A 21,009-nucleotide genomic window follows, 5' to 3' on the forward strand; every position below is an offset into this window, starting at 1 on the left:
GATGTAACACAGTCGAACCATCCAAAGTTTGCAATTCAAATTGTATTTCTGATAGTTCCTGTCCAAAACAATTGCGCATTGAATGTTTGCACTTCCCGTGCAATTGGGAACATCTTTGGGGTACCCACAGATACACTGCCCAAGAGCTTGGAAGTTACAGCCCAGTAGGTCACCTCTTCTCCTTCCTGATTGCAGAGGCAAGACCGACAGTGCAGAGATGTATTAAACAACTGTGCCTTGTGGTAGAGCTAGTTACATCAGCTTTCCTACTCAACTGTGACTGTGGAGAGGATTCCTAAATGATGGAATATCTCCTCAAATGCCCTCTGCTCCCAGAGCCAAGTAGCCCTGAATACCAGAAGGTCTTCAACTCCGGAGCGAAAGCTTGCATGACAAGAAGAAGAAACCTGCCTACGAGTTATGGACCAATGTCACCGTACTGCCCCGTTTCATCAAGAACAATAGGGGCCGTATATTCTCAGCCCTGATCAGGTTGGAATAGAAACAGGCAGACAGGCCAGTAGCAAAAATAGTCCCAATGTCACATGACTAGACGTCCTGCCTTCGTTTTTATCCTCCCCAATTTCCCAAGGGGTGGGTGAGAGCGTTGTCCTCCAAATAGGTAGGCTAATATTTTCAGGCCAACTAAACGTGCTGTGGACTTATTGAAAGACTGTCCCTCACAACTCCTCGCATGTACCTTGAGAGGGACCGGCGTTTAGCAGCTGTCAATGTTAGCCCAGCTGCATGGAGGAGAGAACCATGTCTGGGGCAAAGTGATGGAAGTAGGAAGAGTTTAAAATGATAAGGGGAAATGTTTTTCAATGTTTAAGGAACTTCCCCTTTGATGTTAAAGTTGCTGTAGCCCATCAGAGGTCAGGGGCGGAGTCAACTTTAAGAACTTTGCCAGTTCAGGAGATCAGCACCTTCATAGCATTGCCTGGCATTGTGTTGGCACCAGCAGAGCACCAGGAAGGTGGCAAGAAATGGAGGCCAATGGGAAGAGGAGCACAAGAGGGGCAAAGCACCAGGCATTAAGAGTCCAGGGGACTGGGATGATGGGCATGAAGGAGATGGAGACCTGAGCACAGGATCTACAGACAGAGATGAATAGACCTGTAGATGGCTGAGAGCCAGTACTGAAGGAGAATTTGACTCTCTAGCAGATGGTCACAGACCTCTGCCTTTGTCAGCCCACTCTGGCTGCCTTGTGTCCTGTGCCGTCTCTGGTCCCTGTGGTGCAGTGGCAGACTTTGGCACATACACTCTCCCAGCATCAGTGATAACCAGTCTGAAACCAGCATCCACTCTTGTCCCCGTTAACCGTAATTGGCAGGAAAATCGACTCCCCAGAAATTAATGTTGGATGGTGACTAACTGTGGCTCAATTTTCCTGTCACATTGTGGCACTGTTGCTAACTCCTAGTTTGACACTCACTTTTTTTCTTATGACAATATCACTGTTTCCTATGCCACTTTCACTCACTCCTCTTCACTTCTGCCACCTCCTCAACTGCACTAACTGTATCGCCTTGCACATGCAAATGTTCATCAGAGGGACACAGGTTGTTGTCCTGTCTCGACCTACTGACAGCGATTACAGTGACAGAAAATTGCCAAATACAATATTGGTCTGGATATTTGTGGAATTGAGCCAACTCAGAAGACCTTCAAAAATAGCAGACGGCCCTTTGCCTCCGTGGTGGCCCGGAGACGGATTTTGCTGGGATGGAGGAACTCAGAGCCTCCAAAGTCGGGGGTTTAGCTCAGTGACATGGCAGGATTTCTTAAGCTAGAGAAAATTAAGTTCGCCGTAAAGGGTTCGTTACAGGGGTTCGCTCGGAGGTGGCCGCCGTTCATCGACTTCTTCAAGGAAAATTGACCATCAGCAGGGGGCGGGGGGAGGGGGAAGGGGAGGCATAGAAGGGATGGATAAGGGCAGGGAATTTAATGTATGGGTAGTTAAGGTTTAGGGATGGGGGAGTTGGGTGTGTTATTGCGGGGTTCTTGCGTGTGTTGGATCTCTCCATTTAAAACGTTAAAATTATAAATGCCTCAATAAAATATTTTCTAAAAAAAGATAGCAGGCGGTAGCTGGATGTGAATGTCTTGCCCCCATTTCTGATAAATCCCATTTCGCTGACGGGGAAAGAGGGGGAGGGGAACATGAATCATACAGGCGGGAAACGAGAACTCAGCAGGGCCAGTTGAAATGAGTGCTGAGTTCAAACAGACCAAATTTCCGTTGTCCCAAGCGGAGTCACAAATTTATAGAATAGGTGTTAACACGCCTCTTCATAAAGTCTGTTTAAGTCTCATGATCTAAAGGTTTTAAAATCTTTATCCCTTAACCATGAAATAACAGGCTGAAACTGTTGATTCGAGTAAATAAAACTCTGCTGATCTGATTTGATTGACAGATATCTGGTGAAGGTTTAAAAGAAAATGGCCATTCCTGCAATTTCAATAGAGTTCTTTGTTGACATTTCCAAAGGGCTGCTATTCCCGCACCAGCCTCCCTGGACAGGCGCCGGAATGTGGCGACTAGGGGCTTTTCACAGTAACTTCATTGAAGCCTACTCGTGACAATAAGCGATTTTCATTTCATTTTATATTGCAGCTGAGGTATTTATAAATGCTTAGCTGATTTTCAAATGCTACAAAAACATTTATCTCAGCAAAGGAGTGCTGAGTTCACATTGTGATTGACAGTTTAAAGAGGCTATGAAAGAGTTAGCTGTCTTTGATGTGATTACTGAGTATAAGTGTATTTGTTTTTTAACAAGTTGAATACTTGAGGGGATTTCAAATCTTTGAATGCATTCCATGAATGAGAGATTTTTCAGAATCAAGAGTGTAAGTGAACGATCTGTTAGATTGTTTTGAAGTTTTTTGTTTAATCTCCACATAGTTCCTGAGATTTGCCCATATTGAGTACTGGAAGTGGCATGGATTGGGCATGAGTTGGCATGGTGGGTACATGGTTGTGGCCATAAGGGTTGGTATGGGGTCATGAATTTTCATGGAAGAGGCACAGGGAATGGGTGTGGGTTTGAGGGGGTGTGAGGGTCCAATAGCTTCTAACTTAACTGGATCACAGTCCCACAGGATTGATGCTGGCCTTTTAACCAGCCCACCTAGTCAGTCACTGCCCTCATAGCCTCCTCCAAACTGATTCAGGTGTTAGCGGGCCAAACGGTGTCCAATCCCTGCCTCCTGGGAGCCAACATTGGCCGTAGTGAGGCCCTTTAAACCTAGGCAGGTCTGCCGAATCTGGAAGTTTCACTCCACGAGTTACCGCAACTCTATAGTGAAAATCCAGCCCATTGTATCCATGAAATGTTTTTGACTGAACTTTATTCAAAATTGATCATGTTCCTTGTTTGTAAACCTGTTTGACTGTGAATGTGAGTAAGGTTTAAATGGATGGTATCAGCACATGTTGGTTTGTGGAGAGAAGCTTTTCTCATTGCTTGATGCCCCTAGTGCCCTTTTTGCAAGAGAACCAAGGGATTGGAATGTCTGAGCTTCTGCTTCTTTGTGCTGGCTTGTATTTAATCAGACAAGTAATGTTGTTAGAGCAGGCGCAGTGTTAGATGCTCTGAACCTGGAACTCACGGTGGATGTCACTAAGAGGCTAGGTAGAATGCAGCTAGGTTGAGTTAGAATGCTTTTATCCTTTGACGTTGTGAGCATGCCAAGGCTTTCAATTGTAAATTGCAGCTGTAATGTTCGTGCCACAGGCATGCAGTCAGCAATGAAAGCACTACAAGGTGGAGTGAGGGCTTCACAAGGGCGAGCAGGAAATTTGCAACAGGTTGCAGAATACAAACAGGGCCACTAACCGGGTAAATGGAACGATTGGGTAGGCTTACCTTGGCAGCTTCCTTAAGGTGTGCCATCTTCTCCCACATCTGTTCCCAGTTGTTTCAGGTGCTGCACGCAGGGTTGAGCCTGACCACCACTTCCTGCAGGGCATGCTGCTTTGCTGAACTCTGGAGTGGCAAACAGAGCAACCCTCCTCACACCCAAGTCATATAGCAGCACCTTCACGTTATCAGTTATCAAGTGGGGTGTTTGACTTCTGCACCATTCCACTAGTAGCTCACCCTCTCCCGTTACCTGCCTCCATATTGATTGTGCCAGCCCCTGGCAATTGCAAACTACATTTTTTTTATTCCTCTAAAAACTCTTCAGAAAAACTCAGTTAGATTTCAGATAGCTTGTAGCCCTTTTGAAGGCTACCACAATATTTGACACCATATGCAACCGCTTACCTTTAAGTGGCTGCATCCCTTTAAATGCTAGCAACCTTGTGAGTAATTGGGCCAGAAGCGCATATGTAATCCTCTTCCCCATTTTAAACCTCTGTTCTAAGTTTTACATTTTCATTATAATTGATTATAATGTCCGCATTTATACGAGAAACCACCTGTGTAAACGAGCCACGATATGATCCCAGTTGACATTATCACTCGGGATGCCGGTCAGTAGTAGATGTAGCATTTCCTGCTGGAATGGGAGGTGGGTGGGGAGGAAAGAAATTTCAACTGAACTTTACATTGTCAGTTTCTGTTATAAATGTGGACATGCGACTTGATAATGGGTAATGGTGACACAGAAATGGCTCGAGGTATAAGATTTGTCAAATAATCTAGACATTCTCCGCTGAGGCTGTTTTCCTGGAACACTCTGGTGGTTTTCACATAATAGAAGGTAGTTTGATTCACCAGTGCGGTCTTGAGCTGTTGACTACACTATCACACCATTGCAGCGAGGCGCTGTGGTTGTGGCAGCTCTGAAGATTTCTTGTGGTCAGTTTTTCTAGCAAATTCTGAAAGAATGTCAACAGCAGAAAATTCAGGAATTCTGCCTGACTGAGTTTCAATGCTATTACAAGGTGGCCAGTAGCACCCTTGTCCCCCCTTTATGGCAATATTCCTTGTATAGAACTCCTCCCTCCATCCACTGCCAGGACTCTTAATGTCTGTTAGGCAGGTTGTCAGTCATTCCACTTGTCTGGTCTACTTGTCACCGACCCTGATGACAGATCCATTTTGTCATTTTCCTTTGCTGGGCTTTCCAGTAGTATTCTCTGTGCTTGAGAGTTGACCACATGGTTGCGTGTGGTGGTGGGGGAGGTGGAGAGATCTAGGCTGGACCGTGGGGTCGGGGCGAGAATGATTCCTTCTACCTAATTGGCCCAGCAGCCTCATAGAGGTATTGCTTTTTGTTGCCTCGAGAAAATATTTGTGAATCTCCCCAGTGACCGGTCTGGTGTGGCTTACATTTTGATGTTCTACGGTATAATACATCTCTGAGCAACACTAGATGCTGCTGTGCCAGAGGCAAGTGTTGTCCATTTATGGAGAAAGAAATGATCGCAGAAAATGTCGTGTCCAGCGGATTTCATTTATATAGCACCTTTCACACTGCAAGCTGCTTTACAGCCAATTTCCTTCACAACATTCATCCCTCAAGCAACATTGTGAGATTCACTGGTCATTTATTTCATTGCTGTTTGTAGGATCTTTCTGTGTGCAAATCGTTGCGTATAATTGTGAACAACACTAATCTGGAAATAATTCACACTGTGTGCCTGTAGGAAACAAAAAGGTATTTTGCCACAAATTGTCCCACAGCTTGCAACACACTAACTCCCAGTCTCCTTGCTACTGTGCGAAACCAATGAGCTATTGGCAAATATCTCGATACTGGGTGGATAGGAAATGTGGAGGATAGGATTATGCCACCAGATGCTCCGGCTTGGACCCAAGCATTCCGTTTCAGAATGCTGTTGGCAGACATCATGAGTACAGGTTGCCACTGTTCTGATGTTGTGCATGGCACTGTCAAGCCAATGCAAGGTAGTAGGAGGAAAGTAGAGAACTGTAAACACAATAACTACATGGAGGATCCACAATTCTTAGACCATCACACCACAACCTCCCCCTCGATCAAATTCATTCATTTTTGTCTCTGATTCTTTTTACTGAATTATTGATCCTCTTGTATATTTGATGGCTAGAGGAGTGCGTAACTGTTACAAGTTCAAGATGCCAGCAGATTGGACCCTGTTCATCGTGGAACATGAAGAGTGATTTCGAGAATTTTTGGTGGAAAAAGCAGACTTGCATTCATGTAACATGATCTCACAGGCATCTCAAAGAGATTTACAGCCAGTGAAGTTCTTAAGTGTAGTCACTGTTGGATTGTAAGAAATGTGGCAGGCAATTAGTGCCCGTCAAGAGGCCATGAACAGCAATAAGATAATGACGAGATAATCTTCTTTTTCGCGATGCTGGCTAAGGGATACATTTTGACCAGGACACTGGTGGGTGAGAGACTGCGCTCATTTGAAATAATGCAGTGGGATCTTTTACATTTACCTGAGGAGGCAGATGGGCCTCTGTTTAACATCTAATTTGAAAGGCAATGGCTGGGAGTCTCCGAGCCTCGGCGCCGCAATCGCGCTTGGCACGCGGGGTACAATGGGGCATCAGACCCGCGATCAGGTCCGACGCCTTCCCGTGATTATCCGGGGACCGGAGAATCGGTGCCAAACGTGCACGCGGTCGACGTGGCGTCATTGAAAGAGGCCCCCGCCGCGATTCCTGCCGACAACTGGCTGAGTTCCTGCCGCCGTGGTTCACTCATGGTTCCACCTGGTGGGCACTCGGAGCAGCGGCTACGGACACAGTCCGCGTCCGCCCTGGTGTGGGGCGGGGGGGATGCATCACTAGAGGCCTCCAGGACGGCCAGGGTTCTGATCGGGGGCCACCAATCGGCAGGCATGCATGGTCTGGGGGTGGCCTATATTGCTGTGTGGGTCCGCCATCTTGCGTGGGGCCACCGCCACAGGCGGCCGCCACGCGCATGCGTGGACCCGCGGCAGGAAGTGCAGGCCCCCGTATGAGCAGCCGGAGCTGCATGGACTACTCCAGGGCCCTGCAAGCCCCCTTCAAAACTGAGAATCACTCTGGACTTTCTCCAGGAATGATTTGCGCCTGTTTTCTTGCGGGCCTGGGGACATAGCCCCATTATGAGAGAATTCCGCTCAGCATTTCCAACACTGCCGTGCCCCCTCAGCAGCGCATGGTGTTCTGAGTTGGGGTACAAATCGGTAAAAACTGTCCATTAGCCTACTCCATGATCCAACAAATCAGTTGAAACTTACTACATGGTGTGTTACAAACAGAAATGATCCCATGTGTGTGTGTGTGTGTGTGTGTGTGTGTGGTGGCGGTGGGAGGGGGGTGTAAAAGTGCCCAGGTTCTACCGGAAAGTGAGCTCGTATGGACTTCATGTGAGGGCTTTGTGGTCAAGTTTAGCATGTGGTGCACTCCCTATGGCCGAATGGCCTGTCATCACTGATGGTTTCCACACAGTTGTGGCTTTAGGAGCAGTGGTGAGAAAATTGGGGGAAATAAATATTCAGCATCTAAAATTTGCATATGCAAAGGAATGAGTTACTGGTAACAGCACTATCTAGAAAATGGCCATATTTATTTGTGCCCCAACACTAGGAGAGCATTTCCTGCACATGGGCTGTTGCAAAGTCCTTGTCAGTGTCAGACTGTCTGCTGCCTGTAATAAAACAAAGAAATTGGCTTGACACAGACTAACAGGAAAATTGAAGTTACCAATTTTAGATCCGTGCAGTGCTTAACCAATTGCAAATTCTTGTATCTAGTCCACCTTTCATTTATCATTGTTACCAGACTTCTAATAAGTCAATAAATGACAAATCCATATGATCAGGACTTGAGGATATATAATCAGGAATTAAATTCTCATTGTTGTGAATTGATTGGAATGTTTAATTTAAGGACACTCTTTGGTCCAAAAGATTCAATTTTAAAAAAGTATTTTGAATTAACCGTTGAACAAAAAATCCATCACCCAATGAGGGATTCAAACCTATGACCCTGGCATAAAGGGCATCATTATCTACCAACAGAGCTAGTCAGGCTGTGTAGGAAACCCTGCACAAAGCCTTTCTAAGCTGCACTGACTTTCCAATAACTATCGGCTTTGTATCCTTTAAAACATTGGGTGGGATTTTCCTCCCCCTTCCACAGCGTGTTCTGCAGCGGCAGAAGGCAGCTTGCCAGTAGCCAGCGGCAGAATCCTCTGGTCCTGCCATTGTCAACGGGGTTTCCCGCTCTCGCCGCTGTGGCAATAGCGTGCCCTCGGCTGGGCCGTAAGATCCCGCCATCGTGAACGGCCAGAAAATTCCACCCATAATCTCACCCACTGCTATACCAATAACATGCCCCACTGCACATTCAGAGTATTTCCAAATTCCATTTTATTCATATTTAACCAGAAGAATAATGTTGGTATCGGAGGTGAAATATTAGTAACTCCTGCATCGTAATCAACTTTCGCCGACTGTTGAGTAAGTGAACCCAAATTAATGCAACTCAATTTCTTGCCTCCAGAAGCAGGGGTGTAAGCTCTATTGGGCATTATCTCTAAAGCTAGAGCCAGCTTACAAAACTTGGAGGAACTATCCCTGACATCTTTCTGACCTGTGGCAGGGGTTACAGTGCTGGAAGGTAACTACACAACCAAGAATCCTAAGGATGCAACATTAAAATTGCATCCAGGCCATTCAAGGGTAATGTCATGAAGCACTCATTCATAAGAACATAAGAACGAGGAGCAGGAGTAGGCCCATATGGCCCCTCGAGCCTGCTCCGCCATGGGGAACAGTGAGATCCATGGGGTTTGCAGACACAAATCTTTAAGTGTGGCAGAAGGAGTTGATAAGTTAGTCGAGAAGCATACAGACTACCTTGTCTTTTTAAACAGACGCATACAGCACAAGTTCAAGGAAATTTGGGCAAACCTGTATAAAATATTGATTAAATCCACTGATTAGTTGAACACTTAGTTTCTCATGCATCGAATTGGATATATGTAAAGGCATTTTGAGAGGATGCAGGGGTAATTAACCAGAATAGTACCTGGGCGAGGCACTCCAGTTGCACGGTGAGACGAGGGGAATTGGGGTCATTCTCCTTAGAACAGAAAAAAGATTAAGGGGAGATTTAATGTACTGTTCTATTCTATTCTATCTATCTATCTATCATGGCTGAACTTTTGTGGACTCAGATCCACTTTCCGGCCTGAACACCATAACCCTTAATCCTTTTATTGTTCAAAAAACGATCTATCTTTATCTTAAAAACATTTAATGAAGGAGCCTCAACTGCTTCACTGGGCAAGGAATTCCACAGATTCACAACCCTTTGGGTGAAGAAGTTCCTTCTAAACTCAGTCCTAATTCTACTTCTCCTTATTTTGAGGCTATGCCCCCGAGTTCTGCTTTCACCCGCCAGTGGAAACAACCTGCCCGCATCTATCCTATCTATTCCCGTCATAATTTTATATGTTTCGATAAGATCACTCCTCATCCTAAATTCCAACGAGTACAGTCCCAGTCTACTCAACCTCTCCTTGTAATCCAACCCCTTCAGCGCCAGTACGTACTTTCTCAGGTAAGGATTCCAAAACTGAACACAATACTCCAGGTGTGGCCTCACTAACATCTTATACAATTGCAGCATAACCTCCCTAGTCTTAAACTCCATCCCTCTAGCAATGAAGGACAAAATTCCATTCGCTTTCTTAATCACCTGTTGCACCTGTAAACCAACTTTTTGCGACTCATGCATTAGCACACCCAGGTCTCTCTGCACAGCAGCATGCTTTAATATTTTATCATTTAAATAATAATCCCTTTTACTGTTATTCCTACCAAAGTGGATAACCTCACATTTGTCAACATTGTATTCCATCTGCCAGCCCCTAGCCCATTCACTTAGCCTATCCAAATCCCTCTGCAGACTTCCGGTATTCTCTGCACTTTTTGCTTTACCACTCATGCACAGAATAGTGGAAACCTAAAACTCATGCATCAAAAAGCTGCTGAATCTAGGTCCATTGACATGCTCAAAAGTGAGATTGGTAGATTTTTGATTGGTAAAGCTATTCAAGGATTTGAACCCATGGAGGATAAATGCCGTTATGGTACAAATCAGCTATAATCTAACTGAATGACAGAACAAGTTCAGGGGCTGGAAGGTCTACTCCTGTTCCTATACTGCTTTGTTTCTTCAGAAAAACCCTGTGGTTTCACTGCAGGGAAACTTCTTACTTATTCCGAGATTTTTTCTTGGTACGTCTGCTTGGAATAGGTGTGAAGCATAAAGGTCTGACTCTAGTTTAACTGGCTGTAACTGTATTGAATGTGAACATACGCTGCAAAGATTTCATGGTTTTAAATAAGCTGCTTTGATTGCTGGCTGCATAAAGCAGATTCCATTTTGGAAAATAAGAAATCACTGATTTAATTCAAGATTGCTCAAGAGGGTTTCCAATTTTTTTATCAACTATTTATGTAAGCAATTCTAATCAGACTTTAATTTCACTGTGCTGGAGTGTTGCATTTAGTTAAATGGAAGAGAAGTGCAGCAATGTTTGATCGATGTGTTTCATTCTAATCATTGCACCAGCAATATCATTTAAATTATATGTGGCTGAAAAACCTATTTATTTACACCACCTATCTGTACGAGAAACACTCCTACAGTCAGATAAGCAGGCAGGCGGCGAGATGCAATGGATAATCCTGCATTCCTCCTGGGAAGATCAAGGATTTGGGATGACAGTGTAATAGTCCTATCCCTGTCCCAGGACCCCTTGTAAAGCAGCTCCTTGATGGGACCAAATGCGGGTACAGAATCACCCCTATCAAGCGACAAAGACGCACTTGGTAAGGACATTTGACTCCAATAGGACTCTACCTCCGGAGCCATATTGGATAAGGTCAAAAGAACTGGCATTGAAATAACACCATCACAATCTCAGTGTATTGCAAAGAACTTTAAAGCCAATGAAGTATTTTAGTATTTTGAAGTGTAGTCACTGCTGCACTTCAGGGATACATGGCAACCAATTACTTTGCGGTCAAGCCCTACAAACCGCTGTGTGATAATGGCCTGATCACTTGTCGACATTGCCTGATTGGAAAATGGCCACGGCACTGGGAAGAAAGCCCCTGTTTTTCTTCAAAATAGTTCCATTAATATCTTTAATGCGCACCTGAGAGGGGAGATGGGACCGCAGTTTAACGTCTCGTCTGAAAGTCGACATCTCCAATAGGGCAGTATTCCCTGAGTACTGCAGCGAGGCGTCAGCCTGCATTACGTACTCAAGTCTCTCCAACCTCAGTATCCGGAATAGCCTTCTGTTAAAGCTCAGCGCAGCCCCTTGCATTTTAGCTGGCCAGATAACAAACCAGGTCAGCTGATATTTGATCCAGTTTAACGCCAGTGTCTAAAATAAACAATTAAATTAACAAGATTGGGTTGTCACCTTTTGTGAAGTTGAAGTAATGACAAGGGACAGGGGCTGGAATGGTGTTTTGAGGAATGATGTTTGCTGATCAAAATTCATTGGAACGCTTAACTCCAATTTCTCAATGGCAGTGCTCTCACCTCAGAGTCAGCGGTTCGTGGATTCAGGTCGACTCCGGTATTGAGCAAGTGCTACGCTGTTGGAAGATGGAAGGTGGTGATGTGTTATCTGTGATGGTCTAACATCGACTGCAACTGGATGCAGTAAAACAAGAAACAGGTTTCCGACACAGGAGATGGTCCAACACTGTTTTATTGAACCTGTTGATTGCTGTACATAATCTGCTGTGGGTTGATACTCTATTAACCTAACTGATAACCTCCTACTGGCTTGACCAGACTAGCTCTCTATCACATGGTGATGATGTTCATTGGCCTGTGCACTGTGACTATCTCCCTGGCCGTGTCCTGTGAGAGAGGGAGAGCCTTAATGCCCTGTGGGCTTTATAGTGGTGGTGTCCTGTCTGGTGATTGGTTGTTCTGTGTTGTGTGTGTTCATTGGTTATCCTGTGTGTCAATCACTGCCTGTCTGCATCTCATGATATACATGAGTGGATATTATTACAGGTGGCAAAACATTGATAAATCCTGCAGTAAAGCAGACAATGAAGACAGCAAAAAAAACACAATAAGTGAGGGGCAGATGGAGCGAAGAGAAGAAAGACTAAAATAAACTAAATAGTGCTATTTTAAATCGGATGCAAGGAACAGTGAGATCCATGGGGTTTGCAGACACAAATCTTTAAGTGTGGCAGAAGGAGTTGATAAGTTAGTCGAGAAGCATACAGACTACCTTGTCTTTTTAAACAGACGCATACAGCACAAGTTCAAGGAAATTCGGGCAAACCTGTATAAAATACTGATTAAATCCACTGATTAGTTGAACACTTAGTTTCTCATGCATCGAATTGGATATATGTAAAGGCATTTTGAGAGGATGCAGGGGTAATTAACCAGAATAGTACCTGGGCGAGGCACTCCAGTTGCACGGTGAGTCGAGGGGAATTGGGGTCATTCTCCTTAGAACAGAAAAAAGATTAAGGGGAGATTTAATTCAAAACTATTAGGGGTTTTGATAGAGTAGATAATGAAGAATTAATTCCACTCGCAGTAGGGTCAGTCAGTAAAGGTCAGAGATTTAACAAAATTGGCAAATAAAAAGGCAAAGCGAATTTCTTTACACGGTGAGTTGTAAAGATCTGCACTGCACAGCCTGAATGGTTTGCGCAACATATATTTATGGATATTAGGACATATATGGATACATATTCGAAAGGGGAAAGCTTGCAGAGCTGGAAGAAAAGAGCAAGGGAGTGGGGCCAAAAAGAAAATGCTGGAAAATCTCAGCAGGTCTGGCAGCATCTGTAGGGGGAGAAAAGAGCTAACGTTTCGAGTCCAGCTGACCCTTTGTCAAAGCTGGGAGTGGGGCCACTTGGATAGTTCTTTCAGTGAGCCAGCACAGACACATTAGGACAAATGGCCCCTTTCTGTGCATTGAGATTTTATGATTGTATGAAGAAGGTGGGTGAGAGAGAGAGAGAAGGGAAGAAAAATATATTCATGCTGCTTGGCCAACCACAAAAGCCAAATGAAGCTTGGGTTTGCAGCGGTTATTTTGTTTATAAATGGCACTGTGCTGTGTGTGTTCATTGGTTATCCTGAGTGTCAATCTTGTAACTGGATTTCTCACAGCCAGAGCACTGTTGAAAGACCTGCTATTTGGGGAAATGTTTTTCTGTTCCCCAGCTTGGCTGTCAGATGGCATTTTCCCTTTCCAGTCAGAGCTGTCATTCACAGGCTTTACAGAAACAGCTCCGTACACAACAGAAAAACACGCCTGGTCCTACCGAGTGCTCACTAATCTCCATTTCTTTACAGTCAAGGAATGCAGCTCCTTGAAACACCAATGGTTGTAATATGATTCCACAAACAGCCTAATAGTTTCACCGTGGGCGGGATGTTGCGGCCCTTCTCGCCGGATATTCCGGCCCCGCCGAAGATGACCCACGGCAACAGGTTTCCCGGCTGCACAGCTGGCGGGCAATGCAAATGGCCCATTGACTTTGGTGGGACCGGACGATCCCAGTGGCGGCCACTGATGAGTTGCCGCTGCCATGAGAAAACTTACCACCCGTGGCGGAGGATACCGGCCTATGTCTGAGTTGGCGAACAAACACCTTGGGGAGGATGACAGGCGCTTTAGCCTGACCAGCGCAGGAGTTAACTGGGTGGATTCAGACAGCCACCCATTAGCACCTGATGTGTTCATGTCAAAGTCCTGGGGCGCAATTCTCCCCCCACCCCACGCCGGGTGGGAGAATCGCGGGGGCGCCGGGTGGGTCCCGCCACGCCGCCCCGGCACACGATTCTCCCACCCCCCCCCCCCCAAAACGGCGCGCTGAGATTTACAGCAGGCCGCTCGGAGAATCGGCGCTCGCTGCTTGTAACGGGCGAGCGGCGATTCTCCGGCCCGGATGGGCCGAGCGGCCTGCCCAATATGACGTGTTCACGCCGGCACCGTCCACACCTGGTCGCTGCCGGCGTGATCAGCGTGCGAACGCTGCGTATGCGGCCTGTGGGCGGGGGAGAGAGGATCGAGCACGGGGGGGGGGGGAGCTCAAAAGGGGTCTGGCCCGCGATCGGTGCCCGCCAATCGGCTGGCCGGCGTCTCTGAAGGATGCACTCCTTTCCTCCGCCGCCCCGCAGGATCACTCCTCCATTTCTTGCGGGGCACCCGTGGGGAGGACGACGCTCCTAGCCCCCCGGGGTGGGAGAATAGGGGACGAGGAGCGGCCTCCGACGCCGGAGTGAAACACTCCGGTTTTCACTCCGGCGTCGGCACTTGGGACGAGATTCTCCGCGAATGTGGAGAATCGTAAAGGCCACCGTGGGACAGGCCGTGATCCAGGGCAGCCTTCACGCCCACTTCCGGGGCCGATTAACACCTCCGGGTGGGGCGCGGCCCCGTGCGTCACGGCGGCGCGGCCTTGAGGACGGTCGTTAAGGCCGCACATCAAGCGTCACCCCGGCTGACGCGGCCGATGATGTTGGCCGCGCATGCACAGGTTGGACAACGCCAACCCGCGCATGCGCAGTTGGCGTATTTTCCCTCAGCCGCCCCGCAAGACGTGGCGGCTTGATCTTGGGGGCCTATGCCCCCCCTTGGCACGGCCGTGGTACTGCCGTGCCAATCGGGCCCCCAGATGCCCCAAACGGGCATCTGGCGCCCGTTTAACGACAGCAGCGAGCAGGTGTGTTTGCTGCCGTGTTGAAACGGGCGTGAAGGCCCGGCTGCTCGGCCCATCGGCCTCGGAGAATCACCGCTCGCCGTAAAAAACGGCGAGCGGCGATTCGTGGCGTGGGTCGGGCGTGGGGGGGGGGGGAGAATAGCGGGAGGGCGTGAAAAATGTCGGGAGGCCCTCCCGCTATTCTCCCACCCGGCGTGGGGGGCGGAGAATCGCGCCCTTAGTCTCCCGTTGGGAGAATCCCGCCCCTGAACTGTGAAACTCTTACATCTCCCTCCATAATTGCCCCGAGAACTGACGAGTACTTCCAGCTTTTTCCATCTTTTATTTCCGCTATTAATCCGGTCTTGTCTCCATGATCTTTGACTGACAACACACATTCATTTCCTTCCAAGTCACAAAGAATTTCAGAACTGGAGTTATTATATTAAAAATATTGGGTTATTGGGAACTTGGCAGCGAGAGAGGGAAAAGAAAGGATGGAATGATAGGAAAGAAAGAAAGTGAGATCCAGTAAAGGGTGAAGAATGAAATGGAAAGGAAAATGGAAGCAAAGATGAACAGAATAATGAAAGAAAAAATGGATGATTAAAAAGAAAAAAAGTAAAAATAAAGAAAAATACATGTTTGCATCGTCAGCAGCGCACCTCCACCCCTGTGTTTCCCAGCGGCATGGGGTAGTTTCAATGGGAACTTCCATTAACAGTGGTGGGAACAGAGTATCCGCTCTCAACGAATGGTGCAGCCAAATTCTCCATCCTCGCTAGCAGCAGAATTCTCCCATTTTGAGTCTAAGACGGGCGGTTCCAGCCAACGACAATGGCGGGATCTCACGCCAGATTCTGTGCTTGAACCTTACTGATTATCCACAGGTGAGTTTCCCTCTGACCCGCCTCGCAGGCCAGAAGCTGATTCGTCCAACCTCAGCTGGTGGGTTTGAAAGTCCCTGCACCATGTTTAAATGCCAGTCTGACACCACACATATCACTCTCACCAGCCCACCTGTCTTCACCAGACTGTGCAGGGTGTCAGCAACCCATAGGGAACAGGCTACCAGCCTCAAGGGGAAGTTTGTTCCTCAATTTAACCACCTTCCCCCATAGGCCTATCACCTGCAAGTTGCCCATGCTCACATGGAATCTGCTCACTGTCTCTGGAATCTTCATCCATCCCTTTCCAGTAAACATGTGGTATCCCTTTGTCCCCCTTGTTGGTGAGCTTTTCATGCAGGCTTGTCAGGGTCCAGCTTCCTTCCTCTCGGTCTCCCCTCTGCCTTCCATTGTTCGTCTTCTTCATCCACCTCCTTGCCCTTTTGTCTGCCATCGTGAGCCCTCGCCCTTCTTCCCCACCTTGCACAGACCTCCTTTGGCATTGCTCCCCTTATCTTCGTCAGGCCAGCCCCCACTCTTCACCTTGCACTCCATCCCCAGTTGAACATCAGACTTTTGTGGCAATGGCTGAGACCCCCAGAACAGTGCTGACCAGCTGTATGGCACCAGGGGGAAGAAGACCCCAGTACTCGCCAAGCCCAGGTACAGCACTGAACCGAGATGGTGACACAGGAGGGTCCATGGTTCCAGCAGTATGGTGCTATCCATGATGACCAGCTCGGCATGGAGATGGAGGACAGGAACCGGTCTCCTCTGGCAGAGAGGTGAAGAGCGCACCTGGAGCAGCACAACACTAACACAGAAAGATTTGAATTGAATTGAATTCAATTTGATTTATTGTCACGTGTACCGAGCAACAGTGAAAAGTATTGTTCTGCGATCAGTCCAGACAGATCGTTCCAGACATGAAAAAATAGGACATACATAAATGCACAATGTAAATACATAGACGCATACTCAGGTGAGCATACAGAGTGTAGTACTACTCAGTAGAGAAGATATGTGAAGTCCATAAGAGTGTGACTCAGGAGTCTGGTCACAGTGGGGAAGAAGCTGTTTTTGAGTCTGTGCGTGTTCTCAGGCTTCTGTATCTCCTGCCCGATGGAAGAAGTTGGAAGAGAGAATAACCCAGGTGGGAGGAGCCTTTGATTATGCTGCCCGCTTTCCCAAGGCAGAGGGAGGTGTAGATAGAGTCAATGGATGGGAGGCGGGTTTGTGTGATGGACTGGGCTGTGTTCATGACTCTCTGTAGTTTCTTATGGCCTTAGGGTGAGCAGTTGCCACACCAGGCTGTAAGGCAGCCAGATAGGATGCTTTTTATGGTGCATCTGTACAAATTGGTAAGAGTCAATGTGGACATGTTGAATTTCCTTACTTTCCTGAGCAAGTATAGGCGCTGTTGAGCTTTCTTTATCGTAGCGTCGTTGTGGGTGAACCAGGACAGATTGTTGGTGATCTGCACACCTAAGAATTTGAAGCTGTCAACCATCTCCACCTCAGCACCATTGATGCAGACAGGATGTGTACGATACTTTGCTTCCTGAAGTCAATGATGAGATCTTAGTTTTGCTGACATTGAGGGAGAGATTGGTGCAATTACACCATACCACTAGGTTCTCTATATCCCTCTTGTAGTCTCACTCATCTTTGTTCTAGATCCAACCCACTACGGTTGTGTCATCAGCAAATGTGCAGATGGAGTTGGAGCCAAATTTTGTTACACAGTTGTATGTGTATAGGTGGTATATTAGGGGGCTAAGTAAGCAGCCTGTGGGGCTCCAGTATTGAGGACTATTGTGGGGGAGGTGTTGTGTATTCTTACTGATTGTGGTCTATGGGTCAGGAAGTCGAGGATCCAGTTGCAGAGGGAGGAGGCAAGACCTAGGTTTTGGAATTTTGATATGAGCTTGACTGGGATCATGGTATTGAAGGCGGAACTGTAGTCAATGAATAGGAGTCTGAAGTAGGAGTCCTTGTTGAGATGCTCCAGGGATGAGTGAAGAGCCAGGGAGATAGCGCCTGTTGTGGACCGGTTGTGGCAGTATGCAAATTTCAATGGATCAAGGCATTCTGGGAGTATGGAATTGATGTGTCTCATGACCAACCTCTCGATGTACTTCATAATGATAAGATGTCAGGGCCACCAGATGATAATTGCGGCACATCGCCTTGGTCTTCTTTGGCACCGGTATGATGGTGTCCTTCTTGAAGCAGGTGGGAACTTCGGAAAGGATTCGGGAGAGGTTGAAAATGTCCTCGAACACATCCGCCGTGCAGGATCTGAGTTCACTACCAGGGACCCCGTCAGTACCGGTTGCTTTCCGAGGGTTCACTTTCGGAAGCTGTGATGGTCGGTATAGGTGTGCCTGAGGCTGCTGGGGCAGTTGACAGCAGTTTGATAGTTTCCTGTTCAAATCGAGCAGAGAATACATTGAGTCCATCGGGGAGGGATGCGCTGCTGTCGGAGATTCTACTCGGCTTTGCTTTGTTGCACTCACCTCAAACTGTGAACTGTGGGCTGCCTTGTGCACGCCATTCTTTAGCAATCAGGTTTGATGCCCACATGCTTTCCTACTAGCGCAATGCAAATGAAGGCAAATGGCGTTCACGCCACCAACCAGCAGGGTGACCAACCTGCCATTAACCCGCTATTGGGAGAATTGCAATGTGATTTTACATTGGTGAGTTCTGAACTTTTGGCTCTCGCCAGCTTCTCTGCGCCCACCTGCCACCAAGCACGTCGCGGATGGCAAGGGAGAATTCCACCATGGCGTATTTCATGATCGCAGAATGGCCCAAAGCACTTTACAGCCAACTAAATACGTTTTTTGATGTTGTATTGTAGAAAACAGGCCAGCCAATTTGTGCTGAACAGGGTCCCACAAACAGCTGCGTAAGAACAACTAGATAATCTTCTTTTTTCGTTTTGCTGGTTGAGGGATAAATATTGGCCTGGACACTGTGCAGATCTTCTTCTCCAGGTTTTTCCGAGGTGAAATCTCGGTTTAACGTTTAATTTTAAAGAGGGTTTTGCAATGAGTATCCCTGGAACTGAAAGGGTCCACAAGGGAATCCCTGGAAACTACATTAGTCATTTTTGTTCCACATTTGTTCACTTGCTGGCGCAGGGCATCCTACACTCTTTGCCAATGTTTCATAGATAGAATTTACAGTGCAGAAGGAGGCCATTCGGCCCATCGAGTCTGCACCGGCTCTTGGAATGAGCACCCTACCCAAGGTCACCACCTCCACCCTATCCCCATAACCCAGTAACCCCACCCGAGACGAAGGGCAATTTTGGACACTATGGGCAATTTAGCATGGCCAATCCACCTAACCTGCACATCTTTGGGCTGTGGGAGGAAACCGGAGCACCCGGAGGAAACCCACGCACACACGGGGAGGATGTGCAGACTCCGCACAGACAGTGACCCAAGCCGAAACTGAACCTGGGACCCTGGAGCTGTGAAGCAATTGTGCTAACCACAATGCTACCGTGTTGCCCCATTAACGTCTCAGAATTTGTATGACCCTGAAAATTGGGCACAGGAGTGGGAAGGGTTGTTTTGGGGTGGGGGGCGGGAGTGGCTGTTGAGAGTTGTTTGGGGGTGGTTAAACCCGCTTGGCTTTCCCTAAAAAAACAAGAACAAACTCTTCACAGGTCGTCCTGGTAGCAGCAATCAGGTCTGAGGAAACAAATGATTAAGCCGAGCCCACTGACAGGAAAAAACAAATATCTAAAGGGTCCCTGCAGCTGTCAAAACCCAGTCCGATCTTCGCAGCTGCCACGATTGCCTCAGAGCCTGTGAGCCAAAAACCCCGTCCCACAATGCCACTGGGGGAAGGTCGCAACCTATTGTTTAGGAACAGCTGTGTAAGTACATAATTTCAGTTCTTGTATGCTATTGGGGGCTTCCAACAATTTGGTAGCTGTTTTACTTAGGTAGTTAGGATAAGGGATTCCTGGAAGTGTGCCGATATTTGCAGGAGTCTCCCAGGAATGCTCTAAATTTGCAGATATGCTAAACAGCAACTGGCGTAGGAGGAGCTGTGTTCAACACCCAGCCAGTGCTCTGCCAATCTTGGAGTGCCTGGTCCTTCGACATAATGCCCAGAGTAGAAAACTATATGACCTGCCAACAGAATCCCTCACTTGTTGAGTAGTAATAAGGACAGGGCTATTTAATTAAAATGAATGAATTAATTGCATTTCATCAACACTGATGTGAGATAGGCATACATAATGCACAATTGTGTTAATGAAACAGGGTGAGAGGAAAATATTTACAACAGCCATTCATTGATAGATATCTTTTGATCTCCCTTTGCAGATGAAACAAAATTAGCATTGGAAGCATTAGTTGCTTTCTTAGTTTTACCAGGACCAGAGGTTGAAGCTGTTGTATGCTGCTGTCTTTACCAGTACAATAATTCCGTCATTCAAACACTCTTAACAAAGAATAAAATTGCTGTGAGCCCTGACTGATCTCAGTATAGGTGATACTTCTTATCCACAGTAATTAAATGACGGTGGATGCAATTTTGCTGTGACAGATGTAATAAGCTACCGCATGGGCGGTCGGATCGCTTTGCCATTTGAGGTTGATACAAAGTCATCTGCTGCTCTGAATTTGCTTGATTATGTGCCATTACATGTCAGTTATGGATTAGCTGGTAGTGCCCTTGCATCGGAGTCAGAAGGTGGGGTGCTCAAGTTGCACTCCAGAAACCTAAGCCCATACTCCAGGTTGGCAGTGCAGTACTGAGGGAGCGCTGGACTGTTGGACATGCCATCTTTCGGAAGAAATGTTAAATTGAGGTTCCCTCTCAGGTAGAGGTAAAATAACCCTCAGCGTTATTTTGAGGAAGAACAGGGGAGTTTCCCCTGGTGTCCAGGCCAATATTTATCCCTCACGCAACACTGCCAACAGATAATCTGGTCATCCTTGCATAGCTGTTTGTGGAAATTTGCTCTGCTAAAAATGGTTGTCTTGTTTCCAAAATATCCAACGTTCAAACGGTAGTTTATTACCTGCAAATCAATTTGGGACACTCTGGGGTTATGACGGGCACCATATATAAATGCAAATACTTTTTTCCGATCTTTCTAGTGCCTACCTTTTCAGGAACGTTTTGAGATTCTGGTGTCATCAGTCAATAGCGTCACGCAATCGTTTTTAAAAAGAATATTTTATAACAGGTAACAAAGGTGTCAGCTGGTGTCGTCTATAATGAACTAAGTCTTCTGTAAAATTAATCAGTCTATTGGTAAATACCTTTGCACTTCGCCGCCTGGTATTATTGGAGATTCATTAAAAATGTGCTGCTTTTGTGAATCTTCAATTTAATCCAGTTTTCAGTGACTTAATCTGATTACTACTTAGTGGAATCATAATTGGAATATACAAGGGTGGCCTGACCCCAATGACTTTCATTCTCTAAGGTTTT

The 21,009-nt window shown here is 46.8% G+C and overlaps 1 protein-coding gene across 8 annotated transcripts in view; it reads right to left on the bottom strand.

The window, feature by feature from the left end:
• Positions 1-21,009, bottom strand: part of LOC119965900 (catenin delta-2-like) — a 1,408,928-nt gene that overhangs the window by 291,784 nt on the left and 1,096,135 nt on the right. For 6 of the 8 annotated variants that reach the window (XM_038796885.1, XM_038796882.1, XM_038796883.1 and 3 more), the window contains one exon: positions 3,876-3,995. The exons of the other annotated variants lie outside the window; for them this stretch is intronic. In XM_038796885.1, the coding sequence (XP_038652813.1) occupies positions 3,876-3,995 (120 nt within the window). The remainder of the gene's footprint in view (positions 1-3,875; positions 3,996-21,009) is intronic. 8 annotated transcript variants of the gene reach the window in all.

This window comes from Scyliorhinus canicula, chromosome 5 (genome assembly GCF_902713615.1).
Source record: "Scyliorhinus canicula chromosome 5, sScyCan1.1, whole genome shotgun sequence".
Lineage (NCBI taxonomy): Eukaryota > Metazoa > Chordata > Chondrichthyes > Carcharhiniformes > Scyliorhinidae > Scyliorhinus > Scyliorhinus canicula.